Source organism: Stenella coeruleoalba, assembly GCF_951394435.1.
Source record: "Stenella coeruleoalba genome assembly, chromosome: 8".
In the NCBI taxonomy this organism is placed as follows: Eukaryota; Metazoa; Chordata; class Mammalia; order Artiodactyla; family Delphinidae; genus Stenella; species Stenella coeruleoalba.
In genome coordinates this window covers 53,112,667-53,131,288 of record NC_137154.1, presented here as the reverse complement: position 1 = coordinate 53,131,288, position 18,622 = coordinate 53,112,667, and the positions used below count along the sequence as shown (strand labels likewise).

At 46.5% G+C, this 18,622-nt stretch overlaps 1 protein-coding gene across 3 annotated transcripts in view; it reads right to left on the bottom strand.

The window, feature by feature from the left end:
- Window positions 1-11,737: 11,737 nt before the first annotated feature.
- Window positions 11,738-18,622, bottom strand: part of DGAT2 (diacylglycerol O-acyltransferase 2) — a 32,053-nt gene continuing 25,168 nt past the window's right edge. For all 3 annotated transcript variants that reach the window (XM_079930225.1, XM_079930227.1, XM_079930226.1), the window contains 4 exons: window positions 16,380-16,584; window positions 15,614-15,788; window positions 14,597-14,799; window positions 11,738-12,887 (listed from right to left, as the gene is read on the bottom strand). In XM_079930225.1, the coding sequence (XP_079786351.1) occupies window positions 12,733-12,887; window positions 14,597-14,799; window positions 15,614-15,788; window positions 16,380-16,584 (738 nt within the window). In that variant the 3' untranslated portion in view covers window positions 11,738-12,732. The remainder of the gene's footprint in view (window positions 12,888-14,596; window positions 14,800-15,613; window positions 15,789-16,379; window positions 16,585-18,622) is intronic.

Below are 18,622 nucleotides of genomic sequence, written 5' to 3'. Positions count from 1 at the left end.
TCGCCGGCAGGAACAGGCTGGGGGCGGAGGAACCCAGGGATGGCCTAAATTGCGTCTGTCAAGGGGAGGTAAAACCTGGGGCGTTGCTTCATTTTTTCCCAGTCTAATTGGTTCTTCCACTACCACGGGGCGGGGTCTCCTGGGGGAGCCGCAAGGACCATTGCTCGAGGTCGCTGTCAGTTGTCAGTAAAGGAAAAGAGGGGCGGAGTCTGATTAGGTAGACCTTGCGCCTGGGCTCTGCTGTCACGTGCAGAAGGCAGGAGAGTCACCTGATTAGTGAGAGTCAGTTTTGGGAGCCACTTCCGCCCTGACCTAGTTGCCATGGTAACCGGCCTCCCTCGGAGGGCGGGGATGCATTTGGCGCCAGCTGGGTCGTGGTGGCCGGTCTGTAGTTGCAGTTTCCCAGAGTAATCTTTTCCTGAGGGACTCTTGTCAACGTGTGAGGATTGAAAAGGAATACTTTATGGTTATACAGAAAACCACCACGCAGGATGCACCAAGACCAGAAACTTGTCGGGCAGTCCTGCCAGCTCCACCCACGACCAGTTCCAACCCACAAGTCCCCGCCCCTCCTCACACTCCACTAACTGGTAGGCTGAGCCAGGCACCTCGGGACACTGTTTCACTTCTGTGAGTGGGGTGTTTATGCTGTTCTTGAAAAGCCTTTGCTACTTTTCTCCTCCTGACTAATGTTTACTTACCCATCAAATCTCATCTGGGGTTGGGATCCCAAAAGACTTCTCAGATACACTCTGGGACCCTGAGTTAGGAAACTTGCCTCTACTACATTCCTGATTATTCTATTGCATTCTACTGTGTTTTAATAAGTTTGTAACACACATGTGCAGCCACACATACCCCTCCTGCAAACACACAAACTTACACACTGAATTTCTCAAGCAAAAGAACTTTGTCTGATTCATCTCTGGATTCCCGGTGCCTCGCAGAGAATCAGGACATGTGTTTTTGAAGTGAAGGCACAGTTCCAATGCCACTTCTTCCATGAATACCTCCTTGATCATAATGATAGCATTTATAGCAATTGCTTCTGTAATAAATATCATTGAGTCATTCTGAAGAATAATGATCTGCCTTTTTCCCCCTTAGACTGAATTTCTCCACCACCTGGACTGACCTAGCAGAAAGAGCACAGTGTTTTAGAGTCAGACACAACAGGAATCAGGAACTTTTGGAATCTTGGCTCTGCCACCTTCTAGTTATATGTTCCTAGGCAAGCCAGTTTCCCTCTCTCAGCTTTAGTTTTCCCATCTGTAAAATAGTAACAAGGTTGCTGTGGGGATTAAGTAAATTAATGTTAAGTATAGTGCCCAGTGCAAGACCTGGTATATAATAACTGCACTAAAAATATTTTAATAAAAGGTAAGCATACTATCTTTCTAGGGTATTCAGAAGCCTGAAGACACTTTGGATCTGATCCCAGAGCTGGCTAAGATGTATGTCACACCGTCTCCTATTCTGAAACGCTGAGTAGTTCCTCATGGCTAGAGCCTAGGGTATGCAGTCAGGTGTTTGCTGAGAAGGGAGTAATTGAGAAATCCCAAATACCTGGTTCCAAGATCTGGTGGAATTTCACAGAAAACATTTGTCTGTTTCCAAGCTGTATTAGTTTCCTGAGGCTGCTGTATCAAATTACTACAAACTGCCTAGCTTAAAACAACTGAAAGTTGTTCTTTCACAGCTCTAGAGGCCAGAAGCCCCAGATCAAGGGGCTTAGTGCTAGGCCTGAAGAAGTCCAGGGACTGTGGGAGCCAGAGAAGACAGTCATATTTCACAGTGGAGGTGACATTTAGCCTGGGTATTGAGGGACCAATAAGAGTTCACCAGGCAGGGAGGGAAGAAAGGATGTTCCAGCACAGAGAGCAGGAGCGATTTTCCACAAGCCTTTACTGAGGTTCAACTCTGCATCAGGCAGATCACTAGACACCAGATATACAGAACTGAGGTAAATAACACTTCTCAGACTTTTCCACCTACATGCCACAAACCCTAGGAGAGCTGGCACTCACCCCTAGGGGCATGGCAGAAAACTGAAATAGTCTCCTGAGTAAGTGTTCAATAAATGCTACCTATCATTATTTTTTTTTCTTTTTCGTTTTTGTTTTTTTGTTTGTTCCTCTGGCTGTGTTGGGTCTTTGTTGCTGTGCACGGGCTTTCTCTACTTGCAGCGAGTGGGGGGCTACTCTTCGTTGAGGTGCGCGGGATTCTCATCGTCATGGCTTCTCTTGTTGCAGAGCACGGGCTCTAGAGCGCAGGCTCAGTAGTTGTGGCTCACGGGCTTGGTTGCTCCATGGCATGTGGGATCTTCCCAGGCCAGGGCTCGAACCCTTGTCCCCTGCATTGGCAGGCGGATTCTTAACCACTGGCCACCAGGGAAGTCCCTGTGCCAGGCATTGTTGTAAGCAGTTCATGTGTACACTCACCACAGTGCTGGAGATTAGAGAGCTAAAGCAAGATTTCTGTCACCTGCCCTAGGTCACATGTTTTGAGTTTTAAGCTGGGGTTTGAAAGTAGTCTAACTCCAATGTTGTTAATCCTACATTTTACTGCCTCTAATAAAAGAGTATTATAGCGTATATTTTAAATTTTATTTATACAGTGAAGTCATGTTTTTCTCAGAATATATTTCTATATCATATACAGGAAATTTTAAAAATACATCATTTGTGTTTAATCAGAGGAAAAAATACTTTGTATTGGTTTTCATCAAAAGTAATTAGAAATCTCAAAAATCATTTGGTATTTTAGAAATGAGAAAAGGTGCTTTTTAAATGTGCATAAGGGCATTGTAATGTTATGTAAAAAGTGTAGGAGATACAATTGTGTGTATGCATGATAAAATATGAGCTGAAAATACACAAACCAAAACTCCCTAAGCAATAAGTGGTGAAAAATAGCCTTAAAAAGAGTTTACAAGGAAGAAAAACAGGATTACGCAAAAGAAGTTTAGAATATATACGGGGCAGAAGTTTGTCATAAAAATTGTGGTTGAAGCCAAGGGGTGGGGGAAATTCCTATTTTTCTCCTCCTAGTGATCCCATTATAACCCATTAAATGAGAATTTCTTCCACCTTCTCAGAAGTATTAGAAAAAAGCGTCAGATTTGCAGCCTACCCCAAGTAAAGTGAAATCCTTCACGGATAAGAAGACCAGACTCTGCCATCCACTGGCACAGACCCTCTAAAAGATTGAAGGTCACTGTATTAGTTTAAGCCATAAAGTAGCTTGCTTAAAACAGCAGAAATTGATTCTCTCATAGGTCTGGAGGCTGGAAGTCCAAAATCAAGGTGGTGTTAGGGCTACACTCCCTCAAAGACTCTTAAGGAGAATCCTTCTTTGCCTCTTCCAGCTTGTGGTGGCTCCAGTTGTTTCTTGGCTTGTGGCTACATAACTCCAGTCCCTGCTTCCTTAACGTGGCCTCTCCGCTTTCCCTGTGTCTCTCGTTCCTTTTACTTTTAAGGACACTTGTCATAGGATTCAGGGCCCTCCCAGATAATCCAGGATTATTTCATCTTGAGATCCTTAATTATATCTGTAAAGACTTTTTCCAAATAAAGTCACATTCACAAGTTCCAGGGATTAGGACTTGTCCATATTATTTTGTGGGTCAGCATTTAACCCATCACACCATTCCTATGTGCGGCCTGCCCCTCTTTTCTCTCAGGCCAGCCTGCCCAAAAGATGGAGAAATTAAGTTGGTATTAATCTAAACTAGATAGTTTTAAATTAAGATGCTAGTTGTAATCTCCAGAGTAACCATGAAGAAAATAACTCAAAAATATACAGTAAAAGAGACAACAAGAGAATTAAAATAATATATTAGAAAATACATGTTTAACACAAAAGAAGGCAGGAATGGAAGGTGAGAAAGAACAACAAAATGGCAGATGTAAACCCTACCTTAGTAATTGCATTAAATGTAATTAACGCTCCAATCAGAAGGCAGAAAGTAGAAGTACTGTATGTATTTTTTAGAAGTCCAACACTATTGTGTCTACAAAAACACACTTCTTATTTAAAGACACAAATAGGTTGAAAGGGAAAGGATAGAAGATATTCCATGCAAATGGTAACCAAGAGAGAACTGGGGTGCCTATATTATACTAATACAGGCTACACAAAACAGATTTTAAGATAAAAATTGTTACTAGATGTAAAGATATTTTATAATGATAAAAGGGTGACTTCATTAGGAAGATATAAAATTATAAACATATGCACATAACAGCAGAGTCCCAAAATATATGAAGCAAAACTTGCAGAATTGAAGGGAAAAATAATCAGTTCAACAACAATACTTGGTTACTTCAATACCCCACTTTCAGTAATGGATAAAATGACTAGGCAGAAGATCAACAAGGAAAAGGAGACTTGAACAACACAATAAACCAACTTGACCTAATAGATACCTAATCTATAAAACATTCCAACCAACAAAAGCGGAATACATGCTTTTCTCAAATGCACATGGAATGTTCTCTAAGATAGATCATATGTTTGGTCATTAAAAAAGTCCCAATAAATTAAAAGGGGTTGAAATCATACAAAGTATGTTCTAAGAACATAATGAAATCAAATTAGAAATAAATGGCAAAAGAAATTTGGAAAAATAGCAGATACATGGAAATTAACCAACATACTCTTAATAACCATGGGTCAACAAAGAAATCAGAAGATAAATTATAAAAAACTTTGAGATGAATGAAACAAAAACACAACACACCAAAACTGTGGGATGCAGCTAAAGCAGTTCTTAGAGGGAAACTTATAATTCACCCATATTAAACAAGAAAAAAAATCTCAAATTAATAAACTAAACTTCCACCTTAAGACACTGGAAAAAGAAGAGCAAACTAACTCAGAGGAAATACTAGAGGAAAATACGCTAAATACGTTTACACTAAAGCACAAATAAATGACATAAAAAATAGAAAAAGAACAGAGGAAATCAGTGTAACCAGATGGCTCTTTGGAAAGATCAATTAAACTGGCAAATCTTTAGCTAGACTGATCAAGAGAGAAGCCTCAAATTACTAAAATCAGGACTGAAAGCGAGGACATCACTACCAGCCTTTCAGAAATAAAAAGGATTGGAAGCGAATCTTATGAACAATTGTATAACAACAGATTAGATTATCAAATGAAATGCACAAATTCCTAGAAACACACAAACTACCAAAACTGATTCAAGAACAAAAAGAAAATCTAAAGAGATCTATAACAAGGAGAGTTTAAATTAGTAATCAAAAACTTTCCACAAAGAAAAGCCTAGGCCCAAATGGCTTCAGGGATGAATTCTGCCAAATATTTAAAGAAAAATTAACATCAATCCTTCACAACTCTTCCAAGAACAGAAGAAAAGATGTCCCAAATCATTCTATGAGGCCAGCATTACCCTGATACCAAAATCAGGCAAAGACAAGAAAACTACAGACCGATATCCCTTATTCATTATAAATATAGACATAAAAATCTTCAACAATATACTAGTGAATCAAATACTAGTGAACTAAATCCAAACATATAAATTTTTTTTACCAAGAATGCAAGATTGGTTTAGCATATACAAATCCAGTAATGTAATACACCATATTAATAGAATAAAGGACAGAAACTATATGATCATCTCAGCAGATGCAGAAAAAGCATGTGACACAAACAAGTTCCATAAAGTTGCAAGATACATGATCAATATGCAAAAATCAATTGTATTTCTGTACACTAACATGGCAATCTGAAACAAAATTAGGAAACTATTCCATTAACAATAGCAACAAAAAAATAAAATGCTTAAGAATTAATTTAACAGAAGTGCAAGACTTGTATACGGAAAACTACAAACACCATTAAAGGAAGTTAAAGAAAACCTAAATGAATGGGAAAACATCCAGAGCACTTAATATTGTTAACATGGCAACATTCACCAAATTGATCTGTCGCTTCAAATGCAACGTCTATCAAAACCCTGGCTGCCTTTTTTGCAAACATTAACAAGCCAATCCTAAAATTCATATGGAAATGCAAGGGACACAGAATAACCAAGACAATCTAAAAGAGAACAAAATCAGGACTCACATTTCCCGATTTCAAAATTTATCACAAAGCTAATCAAGACAGTGTGCTACTAAAGTAAGTACAGAAATAGAGATGAGTGGAATAGAACTGAGAATCCAGAAATAAACCCTTACATTTATGATCAATCGATTTTGGACAAAAGGGCCAAGACAATTTTATGAGGAAAGAATGGTCTTTTCAACAAACGGTGCTGGGATAACTGGATATCCAAAAAATGGAAATGCAAAAGAATGAAGTGGGACCCTACCTCAACCATACACAGAAATTAACTCAAAGTAGTCCAGATGGGCTTCCCTGGTGGCGCAGTGGTTAAGAATCATCCTGCCAGTGCAGGGGACACGGGTTCGAGCCCTGGTCCGGGAAGATCCCACATTCCGTGGAGGAAATAAGCCCTCAAGCCACAATTACTGAGCCCGGGTGCCATAACTACTGAAGCCGCATGCCTAGAGCCTGTGCTCCGAAACAAAGAGAACCCACCGTAATGAGAAGCCGAGAAGCCTGTGCACGGCAACAAAGAGTAGCCCCCACTCACTGCAACTAGAGAAAGTCCGTGCGCAGCAGCAAAGACCCAACACAGTCAAAAATAAAATAAATAACTTTATTAAAAAAAATAGTCCAGAGATCTAAATGTAGAAGCTAAGAACTCTAAAACGTTTAGAAGAAAACATAGGAGTAAATCTTTGTGACCTTGGATTAGGCGGTGGCTTCTTAGATATGAAAGCACACACCACAAAAACAAAAAACAAAAAAGCTAGATAAATTTGATTACACCAAAAGTAAAAACTTTCATGCTCCAAAGGACAAATGGTACATGATTCATGAAACATGCTACATCACAGACACACCTCGAAAACTTTATGCTAAATCTAAGAAGCCTGACACAGAAGGCCACCTATTGTATAATTCCACTTGTAGAAAATGTCCAAAACAGGAAAATTCATATAGACAGACAGTAGGTTAGTGATTAGTTTTTAGCCAGGGCCTGACGGGAAGGGTAATAAGGAATAACTGCTAACTGGTATGGGATTACTTTTGGTGGTGATGAAATTGTTCTGGAATTAGACAGTGGTGATTGATGCACAACTTTGCGAATATACTAAAGCCCGCTGAATTATGTTCCTCATTTTTTTTCAAATTTATTCCTTTTTTTCTTGAATTTTATTTATTTCTTTATACAGCAGGTTCTTATTAGTTATCTATTTTATACATATTAGTGTATACATGTCAATCCCAATCTCCCAATTCATCCCACCACCACCACCACCACCCCACTTCCCCCTTGGTGTCCATACATTTGTTCTCTGCATCTGTGTCTCTATTTCTGCCTTGCAAAGCGGTTCATCTGTACCATTTTTCTAGATTCCACACATACGCGTTAATGTATGATATTTGTTTTTCTCTCTCTGACTTACTTCACTCTGTATAACAGGCTCTAGGTCCATCCACGTCTCTACAAATGGCCCAATTTCATTTCTTTTTATGACTGAGTAATATTCCATTGTATATATGTACCACAACTTCTTTATCCATTTGTCTGTCGATGGACATTTAGGTTGCTTCCATGTCCTGGCTATTGTAAATAGAGCTGCAATGAACATTGTGGTACATGACTCTTTTTGAATTATGGTTTTCTCGGGGTATATGCCTAGTAGTGGTATTGCTGGGTTGTATGGTAGTTCTATTTTTAGTTTTTTGAGGAACTTCCATACTGTTCCCCATAGTGGCTGTATCAATTTACATTCCCACCAACAGAGGGTTCCCTTTTCTCCACGCCCTCTCCAGCATTTGTTGTTTGTAGATTTTCTGATGATGCCCATTCTAACCGGTGTGAGGTGATACCTCATTATAGTTTTGATTTGTATTTCTCTAATGATTAGTGATGTTGAGCAGCTTTTCATGAGCTTCTTGGCCATCTGTATGTCTTCTTTGGAGAGATGTCTATTTAGGTCTTCTGCCCGTTTTTTGTTTTTTTAATATTGAGCTGCATGAGCTGTTTATATATTTTGGAGATTTTGTCCACTGATTCATTTGCAAATATTTTCTCCCATTCTGAGGGTTGTCTTTTCGTCTTGTTTATAGTTTCCTGTGCAAAAGCTTTTAAGTTTCATTAGGTCCCATTTGTTTATTTTTGTTTTTATTTCCATTACTCTGGGAGGTGGGTCAAAAAATATCTTGCTGTGATTTATGTCAAAGGGTGTTCTTCCCATGTTCTCCTCTAAGAGTTTTATAGTGTCCGGTCTTACATTTAGGTCTTTAATCCATTTTGAGTTTATTTTTGTGTGTGGTGTTAGGGAGTGTTCTAATTTCATTCTTTTACATGTAGCTGTCCACTTTTCTCAGCACCACTTATTGACGAGACTGTCTTTTCTCCATTGTATATCCTTGCCTCCTTTGTCATAGATTAGTTGACTGTAGTACATACTTGAAAAGGATGGGCTTTATGATACATGAATTATATCTCAATAAAGCTTTTATTTAAAAAAAAAAAATAAGGAAGACTGGCCACTTTGCTGCAGGAACAGCGAGCTGGAGAGAGGCCTGGAAACAGGGAGCTCAATTTAATAGGTCCGGGAAACCCAGTAAGGGTATGATGATGATGATGATGATGATCACAGCTATTATTTCCTGTTGAGAGAGCTGGATGAATATATTTCATTTTTATATCCTATATTTATATACCTATTATCTCATTTACTCAGGAATATAGATTATTCCCATTTATAGATGAGGAAGCTGAGGTTCAGAAAGGTTAAGTGACATGATAATGCAGCTGGTAAGGGCAATGTCACAGGCTGGATCCCACACTCATTCGTATATGTTATCAGGGATGAGAAAGGAGGAAATGATTTGAGAGACAAAAATGTCAGCATCAGCATCAGCAAGCAGCTATGGGAGTGGGGGGCAGGGAAGGGGGAGGAGCGAAGAGCCCACCACGACTGGAGGCTGGTTGTGCTGATGGTGGGCAGTTGTGACATCTAGAACCAGACAGGGAATATAAAAGGAGGCAAAGGTTTTTTAAAAGATGAGTGCTTTACGTTTCTGTCGCCCTTATTACATTTCAAGCACCTGAGAACCGGGGACATTCAATTTGGAAGCCCCTCGTTCCCTGTCAAGAGGAGGAATTCAGTGAATGTTGATTTGCTGAGTAATTAGGGGCAAGTCTGTTGGCCTTTCTGTGCCAAGTTTCCCAGGTTAGGAGGAATTGCTCACGGTGAATGTTAAATTTCTGTCTATCGCTCAGCTTTTGGGAGTCTGTGATTTTATTTATCTCTAGCTTCTAGCCCTGGGTAGGAGCTAGATAAGCGTCATAATGTGAAAAGAAAGCTTAGGAAGCTGCGCAGCGTTCGCCTCAGACCTGTCCTCAGTGCCCCCTGGTGGCCGTATCTGGGAACAACAAGCAGCATCATGGAACTGACCTTCAGGCTGAGACAGCAGCCGCACTCCCACCGTCCAAAGGCAGAGGGTCTTCTGGAAAAGGAGTTTCCAGTTCCCTCTCCCAAGGTAACAACTCCCAACCCAAGGCAATGTTCACAGCATTTACCTAGAGTTCACCACACGCAGCTTAGAGCGAGGCATGCCTCTGCTCTGCACAGCTGGCTGCTAGACACGCTTGCTATTTGCAGGGGATCGGTTATAGAGCCCTCCACCCCTACTCCACTCCCCTCCCTCCAGTGGATAACGAAATGAGAGGATGCTCAAGTCCCTCATATAAAATAGAGTAGTACAGTTGGCGCTATGCATCTGCAGATGCAAAACCCATGGATACAGAGGGCCGAGCTTACGTTGCCCTGGGTGGCCCCTCCAAGACTTGGGGCCTGGTTACTGTTCCCGTTCCCAGGCAGAGATGGTGGAGTTCCCTGATGCACAGTGGGTATCCAATCTTCACAAAATTAATGCTGAGAATAACGGCCTATGTTTGTGGGTTGGCCTAGTTTAGCCTGGAGCCAGATGATGGGGGTCATGGCTAGCCTCAGGCTGGGGCTGGTATGGGGCTGAGATGCATCAGAAAATGGGCCTTTCCTCCATCCTAAAGGAAATGTCTGTCCTCTAACCTGGGCTCTGTGGCCTGAGGCCTAAGACCTGCTTGGAGCTACAGAATCTAGCCTCTGTTGGCCTCCAGGGCACCTCTTCTCTGCCCTGCCCTCCTCCCCACCGAAAAACTCTGGAGAAGCCAGCTCCCTGCCCTCCCATGGGAAGCCCCACTGCAGACCTCTCCACCACCACCTCTCAGTGGTTCAAGTCAGCAGCCTCCCCCATTTGCACTTGCTGCTCTGCCCTTCAGCTCCTTCCTGGCAAATTTCCAGTCACCCATTGAGTCCCAGCTCAGGCTGGGGCCCCAGATCAATGAGGCACCCCAGGTTGGATTAGGGGCCTCTCCATCACAGCTCTGACCACCCTGCATATCCTCAGCTGTTTCCAATGTTTGTTTCTGCTCCCACGCAGCCAGCTCACAGCTTCTGGCCCAGAGGAATGGTCCCTGAGGTGAATGGTAAAGACAGGCATTAGGTAGTGGGAAGTGGGAAAGTCACTTCAGTCTCAGGTGGGAAGGGTTCCCCCAGGTACTTGGTACTCATTGAACTGAATGGAATTAGAACAGAGAGAGGTGGCATGTTGTGAGATCCAGGTGTGGTATGAAATCACTAGAGTGACAGCAGGCCAGGCCTCCCTCTTTGTGGTATAACTGAGGCCAGGGGCAAGGAACATGGTTGAGTGACCCATATGGACCTTTCCAGCTCAGCTATTCTAGGACCTTACAGCAGGACAGTAGCCTTTACCACAGGTGGAAGGCAGCTGTGAAGGGGCTCCAGTGAGCCCTGCCTCCTGGCGTTCACTCCGTGTGTAATCCTCAAGAGCGTGAGCTGGACCTAGTGACTTGCATCTAATGAAGAGAATATGGCAAAAGGATAGGTTATCACTTCCAAGATTAGGTTCTAGAAGGCTGTGGCTTCTGTTTGCACTCTCTCTGCTTCTTCTTGCTTACTCTCTCTGATGCAGCAGCTGCCACGCTGTGAGCTACTCTACTGAGAGGCCAGTGTGGCAAGGAACTGGGAGTGGCCTCTGGTCAAAGCCAGTGAAGAGGTGAATCCCGCCAACAGCCAAAAGAATGGCCTTGGAAGTGGATCCTCCCCTGTCAAGCCTTGGGATGATCACAGCCCGGCTGATACCTTGATTGTAGCCTTGTGTGAGACCCTGAAGCAGAGGCCCCAGCTAAGCTGTACCTTGATTACTGACCCTCAGAAAGTGAACACTGTTGTTTGCAGCTACTAAGTTCTGTTTTTTTGTTGTTGTTGTTTTTTTTTTTGGCTGTGCTGCAGTGGCATGTGGGATCTTAGTTCCCCAACCAGGGATGGAACCCGTGCCCCTTGCATTGGAAGTGCAGAGTCTTAACCACTGGACTGCCAGGGAAGTCCCAACAGCCACTAAGTTTTGGAGTAATTTATTACACAGCAATTAATAACTAATACACCACACAGGGCCATGTGGGCCAAAGAAGCAAGGGGGAGAGGGCTCAGCAGGCAGCCCGGTGGGGGCGGTGGTCTCCCCAAGTGTCAGCGGCAAGATGCAGATGCGGCCCCTGCAATAACTCATAGAGGACACTCATTTTCATTTATTCATTTAGGAATATACAAAAGTCTGACATGGTATAATGATCTCATCAAGAGAAAACAGAATACACAAAGGACTAGATTTCCTCCCTGGCCCCCTCTCAGAAAGGCACAAATATATGAGGTTTGGGTTTGGGGAACTTCTGCTCTGGACCAATCTGCTGCTCAGAAGGCCAGGTCCCTCTGGAAACAGGAAATGGGACCCCTCGCCCACATCCACTACTGAGGGTGTGGGTTAAACAAACCTAGGCCACTGAGAAGTATGTGATTTAGGCCAATGCGGGGTCTGTGCTGGGTCCATGTCATCAGCTCCCTGAGGAAAACCAGCACTCCAACCAGAACGTGGTGGGGCTTGGTAATCCAAGAGATGATTAAACTGGGCAGCTCCATCCCCCAGCCTGGGATCACCGCCACCTCCATCCTCTCTCTGGAGGCCAGTCCAGGCTCAGATTTCAGAGACTGGGGCCGTGGGGGGTGGCAGAGAGGAGAATTGAGCTTGAATATTCCAGACGTTTATCCCTGAGCTTTTGAAAGTGGGGACCCCTGTTGCCTCTGAGTCTTCCCCTTGGCAGAAGCAGCTGGTCGTGCAGTCAAGCGTGGGGTAGCCGGCTGTAGAGATGTTTGTATTAGAGGAAGATTCTGGCCCCTCATCCCCCAGGGACAAAGGGCAAATAATCTAACTGGCCTGAGTCACTAATGGCTGTCCTTCTTCCCCAGTTAACCAGGACTGAGTTTTCTCTGTAATTTTGGGAAGGAGAGAAGAGGGGTTGGTTGAGAAACCATAAAGGCCCAGATGGGTCAGCCACCACCTAGAACAGGACAAATTGGAAGTGAAAGAGCTTGAAACATTCACTTTTCCTTCTTAAAAAAAGACCTAACATTGTAATGGTTTAACAAAATTATTATAATTTCTTTTAAATAACCCACAGACACCCATGACGCTTTCACATTTACAGAACAAAAAGCACTAGAGAACTTGGTAGAAAACGATTTGCAGCTGGTTCCTCCCAGAAGCTGTCCCCCGCGGACAGGCTCAGTTCACTTCCAGGACCTCGGTCTCCGGGAGGCCGAACTTGGTCTTGTGCTGGTCGAAGAGCTTCACCAGGGCTTCCACGTACATGGCGTGGTACAGGTCGATGTCCTGCTGGGTCGGGTGCTCCAGCTTGGGGGTAGTGATGGGCTCACCCACTGCAGGGATGGGGCACAGGCCTCTGGTTAGTCAGTGCCATTCGGCCCACGCTCCCCGGGCATCCACCATAACGCCGATGGTAGCGACCCTGCGCTACGTGCCAGCCGCCTGTCAGGAACTGTGCTGAATGTGCTCCAGTGCAGGCTGTCCCTTTTACAGGTGAGAAGACTGGGGCCCAGTGGTACGGGAAGGGACCTGACCAAGGCCGCATAGCCACTAAGCAGCAGATAGGATCAAGTCCAGTACTCAGCTGGGAGCTCCTGTGAGAGGTGTGGGATCAGGTAATGGCTTTGCTTTTGCCCCGCTCTGGGCACATCACTTCACCTCTCTGCGCCTTAGTTTCCTCACCTATCACATGGGGATCCTTCCTTATAGGGCTATGCCACAGCAATGAAAACCCAGAATCCTAACCACTAGGACACCAGGAAACTCCCCAGTTTTCCATTCTTAAGGTGAGGAGCAAACGCCTTCACGCCGTCCACTAGACCCCGTCCCTCTCCAGCCACCCCGTGCATGGAAATGTCCCCGCTGCCTCACAGACGTCAGACCTGGTATGGGATTTGTGTGTAACAAGAGTCAAGGGTGAGTCTGGATCGTGTGACCTAAAATGCAGGAAGTTGATCTCTCTGGAAAAAGTACAAAGCAAAACATCTGGCCCTGATAAGAACTCAAAGTATCTATGTGAGCTTTGGCCCCTGAAGTCCATGGCTTGCGGCCTCCATGCTCTTATGTGATCTCTAGATTGTGAACCATTAACAGACGCACACAGACACACATACTCCTACAATAGATAATTCTTTGGAATCCTCTAAACTGTCTCATATGAACGCAAAACAACACAGCTGGGGGCGAAGTGCAGCCAGTTTTTTTGCTACGCTTCTCACAGGCTTCTGCTCCAGGTATATTGATTTGCATCTGTTCCTCAAATATCTATACAATCTTGCTGCAGGAACCTCATTTAGGCTATTGTTTCTGACAAAATGTCTCTTCCTCCCCTCTTTTTCAGGATAATTCCTATTCAGCCAATAGTGTAAGAGTCACAGGGACTTCCCTGGTGGCGCAGTGGTTAAGAATCCGCCTGCCAATGCAGGGGACACGGGTTCGAGCCCTGGTCCGGGAAGATCCCACATGCCGCAGAGCAGCTAAGCCTGTGCGCCACTACTACTGAGCTCGTGTGCCACAACTACTGAAGCCCATGTGCCTAGAGCCCATGCTCCACAACAGGAGAAGCCACCATAATGAGAAGCCCGTGCACCACAACGAAGAGTAGCCCCCGCTCGCCGCAACTAGAGAAAGCCCGCGCGCAGCAACAAAGACCCAACACAGCCAAAAGTAAAACAATAAAATTATAAAAAAAAAAAGAGTCACCTCCTCCCTGGGGTCCATTATGACCCTCCAGAGCACCCTGCACGTCCTCCTCACACCCCCTATTGGTCTTTGCTGTAAGGGGGTCTTCCCTGATAGACTTGGGCTCTGAAAACACAGAATTGCTGAGTCCTGTTTTCTCATCTAGCACAGCTTAGCTCGTGGTAATGGAACTATCCCCTATCCCCCTCCCGCAACGATCATTCCCATCAGCACCCAAACAGGTCCACGTCCTCATGGTTCAGGGCATGGACATCAGAGCCAGGGATGGATTTGAATCCTAACTCTGCCACTAAACTAGCTGTGGCACCCGAGTTCAGGGTCTGGAGGAAGGGGGGCTCACCCACGGTGGTGATGGGCTTGGAGTAGGGCACCAGCCCCCAGGTGTCGGAGGAGAAGAGGCCTCGGCCATGGAAGATGCACGGGGCGAAGCCAATGTACTTCTGGAACTTTTTCTGGACCCATCGGCCCCAGGAGCCCTCCTCAAAGATCACCTGCTTGTACACCTCATTCTCCCCGAAGGAGTAGGTGGGAACCAGGTCGGCTCTGGAAGGGAGAGGCCAGGGTCTGTCATAGCCCAATCACTGGCTTCAGTTCCTCCTGGCGGCCCTAGAGGCCCCAGACGCCAGCTGAACTCCCCTCTGTCAGGGGTGCACAAGAATCACCCGGGGGACCCCAGACCACATGTCCCCTCGCTGCCAGACGGGGACAGGCCCTCTGCCCCTGTTAGTGACTGGGGAGCATGTCAGGGCTTTACAATGTGTCCCTGACCAGGCCACTATAGCCTCACTCGGTTTTCTCAAGTGGAAAATGGGGATGGCATCCCTGCAGGATTTTGCAGGAGAATCAAACGGGACCGTAGAAGTAAATGCGCTTTGTCCAGTGAAATGTGCTGAACAGGTGGCTATCCAGAATGTACCCCTAGAAAAGGTCGGAGAAATCAAGCTGCCTAGCTCTTCTCTGCCTGTCCCCAGGGTTACCCCTCCAAGAAGGCTTCCTTGATATTTCGGGCCACAACACCCTCCTTCCTGGCCTTTCGCTCTCCTAGCTGCATGACACGCTCTGGCCCTGGGGCACAGTGCTGCCTCTGGGCTTGGCTGGCCTCTCAGCCCACCTGCCAGGGCCCAGGAGACCCAGGCTGCATCTTTGCCCACTTGGCTGCCCAGCCTGAGCTTGGGCAACCCTGGCCTGAACCTCTGGGCTCCAACCTCCCCTTCCCCACAGGATAGCTAACCCCCTTCTCTGCCTTCCTGGGGTCTGGGTTCTGCCTTCAGGAGGCAAGGAGCTGCTGCCCTGGGCTGCGCAGAACTGTTGACAGGTGTGCGCATGCGCGCGCACACGTGTTCTGGGAGGCACTCACCCATGGTGCAGGGCCAGTTTCACAAAGCCTTTGCGATTGCGCAGGGTGACTGCGTTCTTGCCAGGCATGGAGCTCAGGGACTCGGCCGCGCCCCCCACCACGATGATGATGGCATTGCCACTCCCATTCTTTGAAAGCAAGTAGTCTATGGTGTCCCGGTTCACAGGGCAGATGCCTGGGGAGTGGAGGGGGGACACACAGTCAGGGCTGCCCATGGATGCACTCCCTACCCCCTGCACATGGTCAAATATAGACAGAGCCGTGAACCTGGGTCCCAGACCTAACCCAGCCACTTGGAGGTATGGCCCCACGTAAGCCATTCCTTTTTCTGAGCCTCAGCTTACTTATCTGTAAAGTGGGGACAATGACACAAGGTTGTTTAGGGAATGCATTCATTTGGCAAACGTTCCCTGAGGTCCTAACTGTGTCATGCTGGTGCCAGGTGCTAGGGAATCCCAGTAAGTCAGGCTGGTGGGGATCAAGGTGGATGGATAATGAGAGTCATGGACGATGATTAAATCGTGCAAAGGGCAGCACAGGGGCTGGGGATGCCCAGAAAAGGGGTCAGAGAAGGCTTTCTAGGGAAGATGTTATCCTAGTTGAACCCTGAAGATTGTATGAACAGCTCTCCCACTCAGCCCTGACCCACTGTGCCTCAGCAGACCACGTCTCCAACACAGGACCAGGCACCAGGGCACGGTGGGTTGGCTTCCTGGCCAATGGAGTGGCTCAGGCAGGGACACGCAGGACATGTCTGGATTCTCACCTCCAGACATCAGGTACTCCCTCAGCACTGGCATCCGGAAGTTGCCAGCCAGCGTGGCCAGGTAGGGCCTTATGCCAGGGAACTTCTTGCTCACTTCTGTGGCCTCCGTGCTGAAGTTGCAGAAGGCACCCAGGCCCATGATGCCGTGGGGGTGGTATCCGAAGATGTAATTCCTGGTGGTCAGCAGGTTGTGTGTCTTCACCAGCTGCAGGGAAGACCTCAGGTCAGAGGAAGCTGGCCAAGAGAGGAGTACTGGGGCACACCCAGAGGTAGGGGAGGCACTAGGTGTGCCCTGGCCCCTGGAAGCCTGGGCCTGAAGGACTGGACTGACTCTCTCCTCCGACCTCAGACTCTCATCACTGGGTTCTCGGTGCCGGGTACTTGCAAGTCACCATTTGGACTTCGAGTCCCTGGGAAGGGCGTGGGAAACTTTCTCCCTCATTCCCCTTATTTCTCCAGCCGAACATACCAGGTCCTCTTAATTGCACTCTGCCAGCCTCCTGCATTCCCTCTCTCTGGGCCCATCCTCCTCACCACAGCCAGAGTGACTGCTCTGAAACCCCAGTGCAACTCCTGTCACTCTCAGATCAAGAGGGATGTCCAGCTTCCACTGGCATAAAGTCCAAGTCCCTTTCTTTGGCCAGAGAAGGGACAGTGCAGCTGGCCTGAATGGAAACCTCCTTCCAGACAGCCAGACTCAGCTCAGGCTCTGATGCAGGAAGCAGAGGACGGGCCACAGCCCTTGTGCCAGCCACACTGCGGGCAGGGGAGGTCAGCCGTACAGCTGGAGTCGCTCACCTGTGGCGCCATCAACAAAGGTGTCCTGGATGCTCTAAAGGATGACTGCCTTCCCGCCCTGGGACTGGTGGCTTGGACGGTGGGTTGGATGGTGCAAAGTTTCCCTAAACCCTGAGCAGCAAGAGGCACCGACCCAGTATCACAGGAAACATGATGGGGTGGAGGGTGCCGAGAGGGATGGAGAGGATTGGCATCTTGTTCAGAAAAACTTCACTTTCTTTTAGGATTAGAAAACTAATGAATAATCAGAGAATTTTAAAACTATGGGAAAGTAGGGAGAAAATCCAAAGCACCTGTCATACCGCCAACCAGATAAACCGCTCTGACTCTGGTGAGCTTTTCTTCTACTCAAATAGCCAAATGTTCTGTTTAACACAAAACTGAGGTCATATGGTTGATATGATTTTGAAATAATTACCTCCCAAGCATATCATAGCTATTTTTCCTTATCAAAATCCCTCAGTAGCATGTCTTCTCACGGCTATGCTACATGGAATAGAATTGTAATCAAACCCTGGCTGATGGGCCTTTAAAAAGCTTCTAAAATTTCCCTCAGAAATAATGCTTCCATAAATACCTTATTTTTGTCCTCATATCTGCTTGCATTCTTGAGACAAACATCAAGAAAGACAGTTCCCGGGTCAAAGGGTATGACCGTTTTGGTCCGGTGGGCTGCCCTCCCTCTGGAGAAGTGGCACTGATGACATTCCCACCTGCAGTGCTTCAAGGTTCCCCCTGCCCCGCGCTGGTGCCAGCTGGAGCAGAGCCCCTGGCCACTGGCAGAATGTCAAGAGCCTGGGTTTTCTATGACTCCAGATTTGGGAACTCCCTGACTGAGGGAAGAACCCCGCGCTCAGTTTGGGGGGCGTGGGGTGCAGTTGGCCTCCGGGAAACTGAAATCTGAATCTTCAGGTGATAGAGGCCAGAAGGGGATGGGAGTGAGGGTGGCTGGCACCCCTCCCAGCTCTGTAACTGCCCGTACGTGTGACTGTGAGAAAGACCCCGTGTCGTACCCTGTTGCTTGGGGCATTTGTACTCTTTCTCCCGTTTTGCCTTTGGCGAGCAGATTAAAGCCGCTCAAATCCCCAAGTAATCCTTAGCTGCCCACCACATAAATGGGGAAGAGCAGCAGCTGAATCCACGGCCAGTGAGGTGGGGGAAGCCCAGCTTTACACGCGCTTCGAGAAGTGGTTGTTCTGAGGTTTTGCCGCAGAGAGCACGTCTGCCCTACCGCGTTAGCTCTCGGGAAAGCCAGAAGGAGAAAGCACCCTGTCCCGGTTTCCATGGGCAAGGAAGGCGCTGAGGTGAGAGCGGAGGCAGCCAGTACCGCATTGGAAACTTGCTCCTGAGTTGATGGCTGGGCCTGGGAGCCCCCAGCACAGGATGGGGTGGAAGACCCCTGATCTGGGCCATTCCTTTGATTACAAGGTAGAGACTAAGACCTA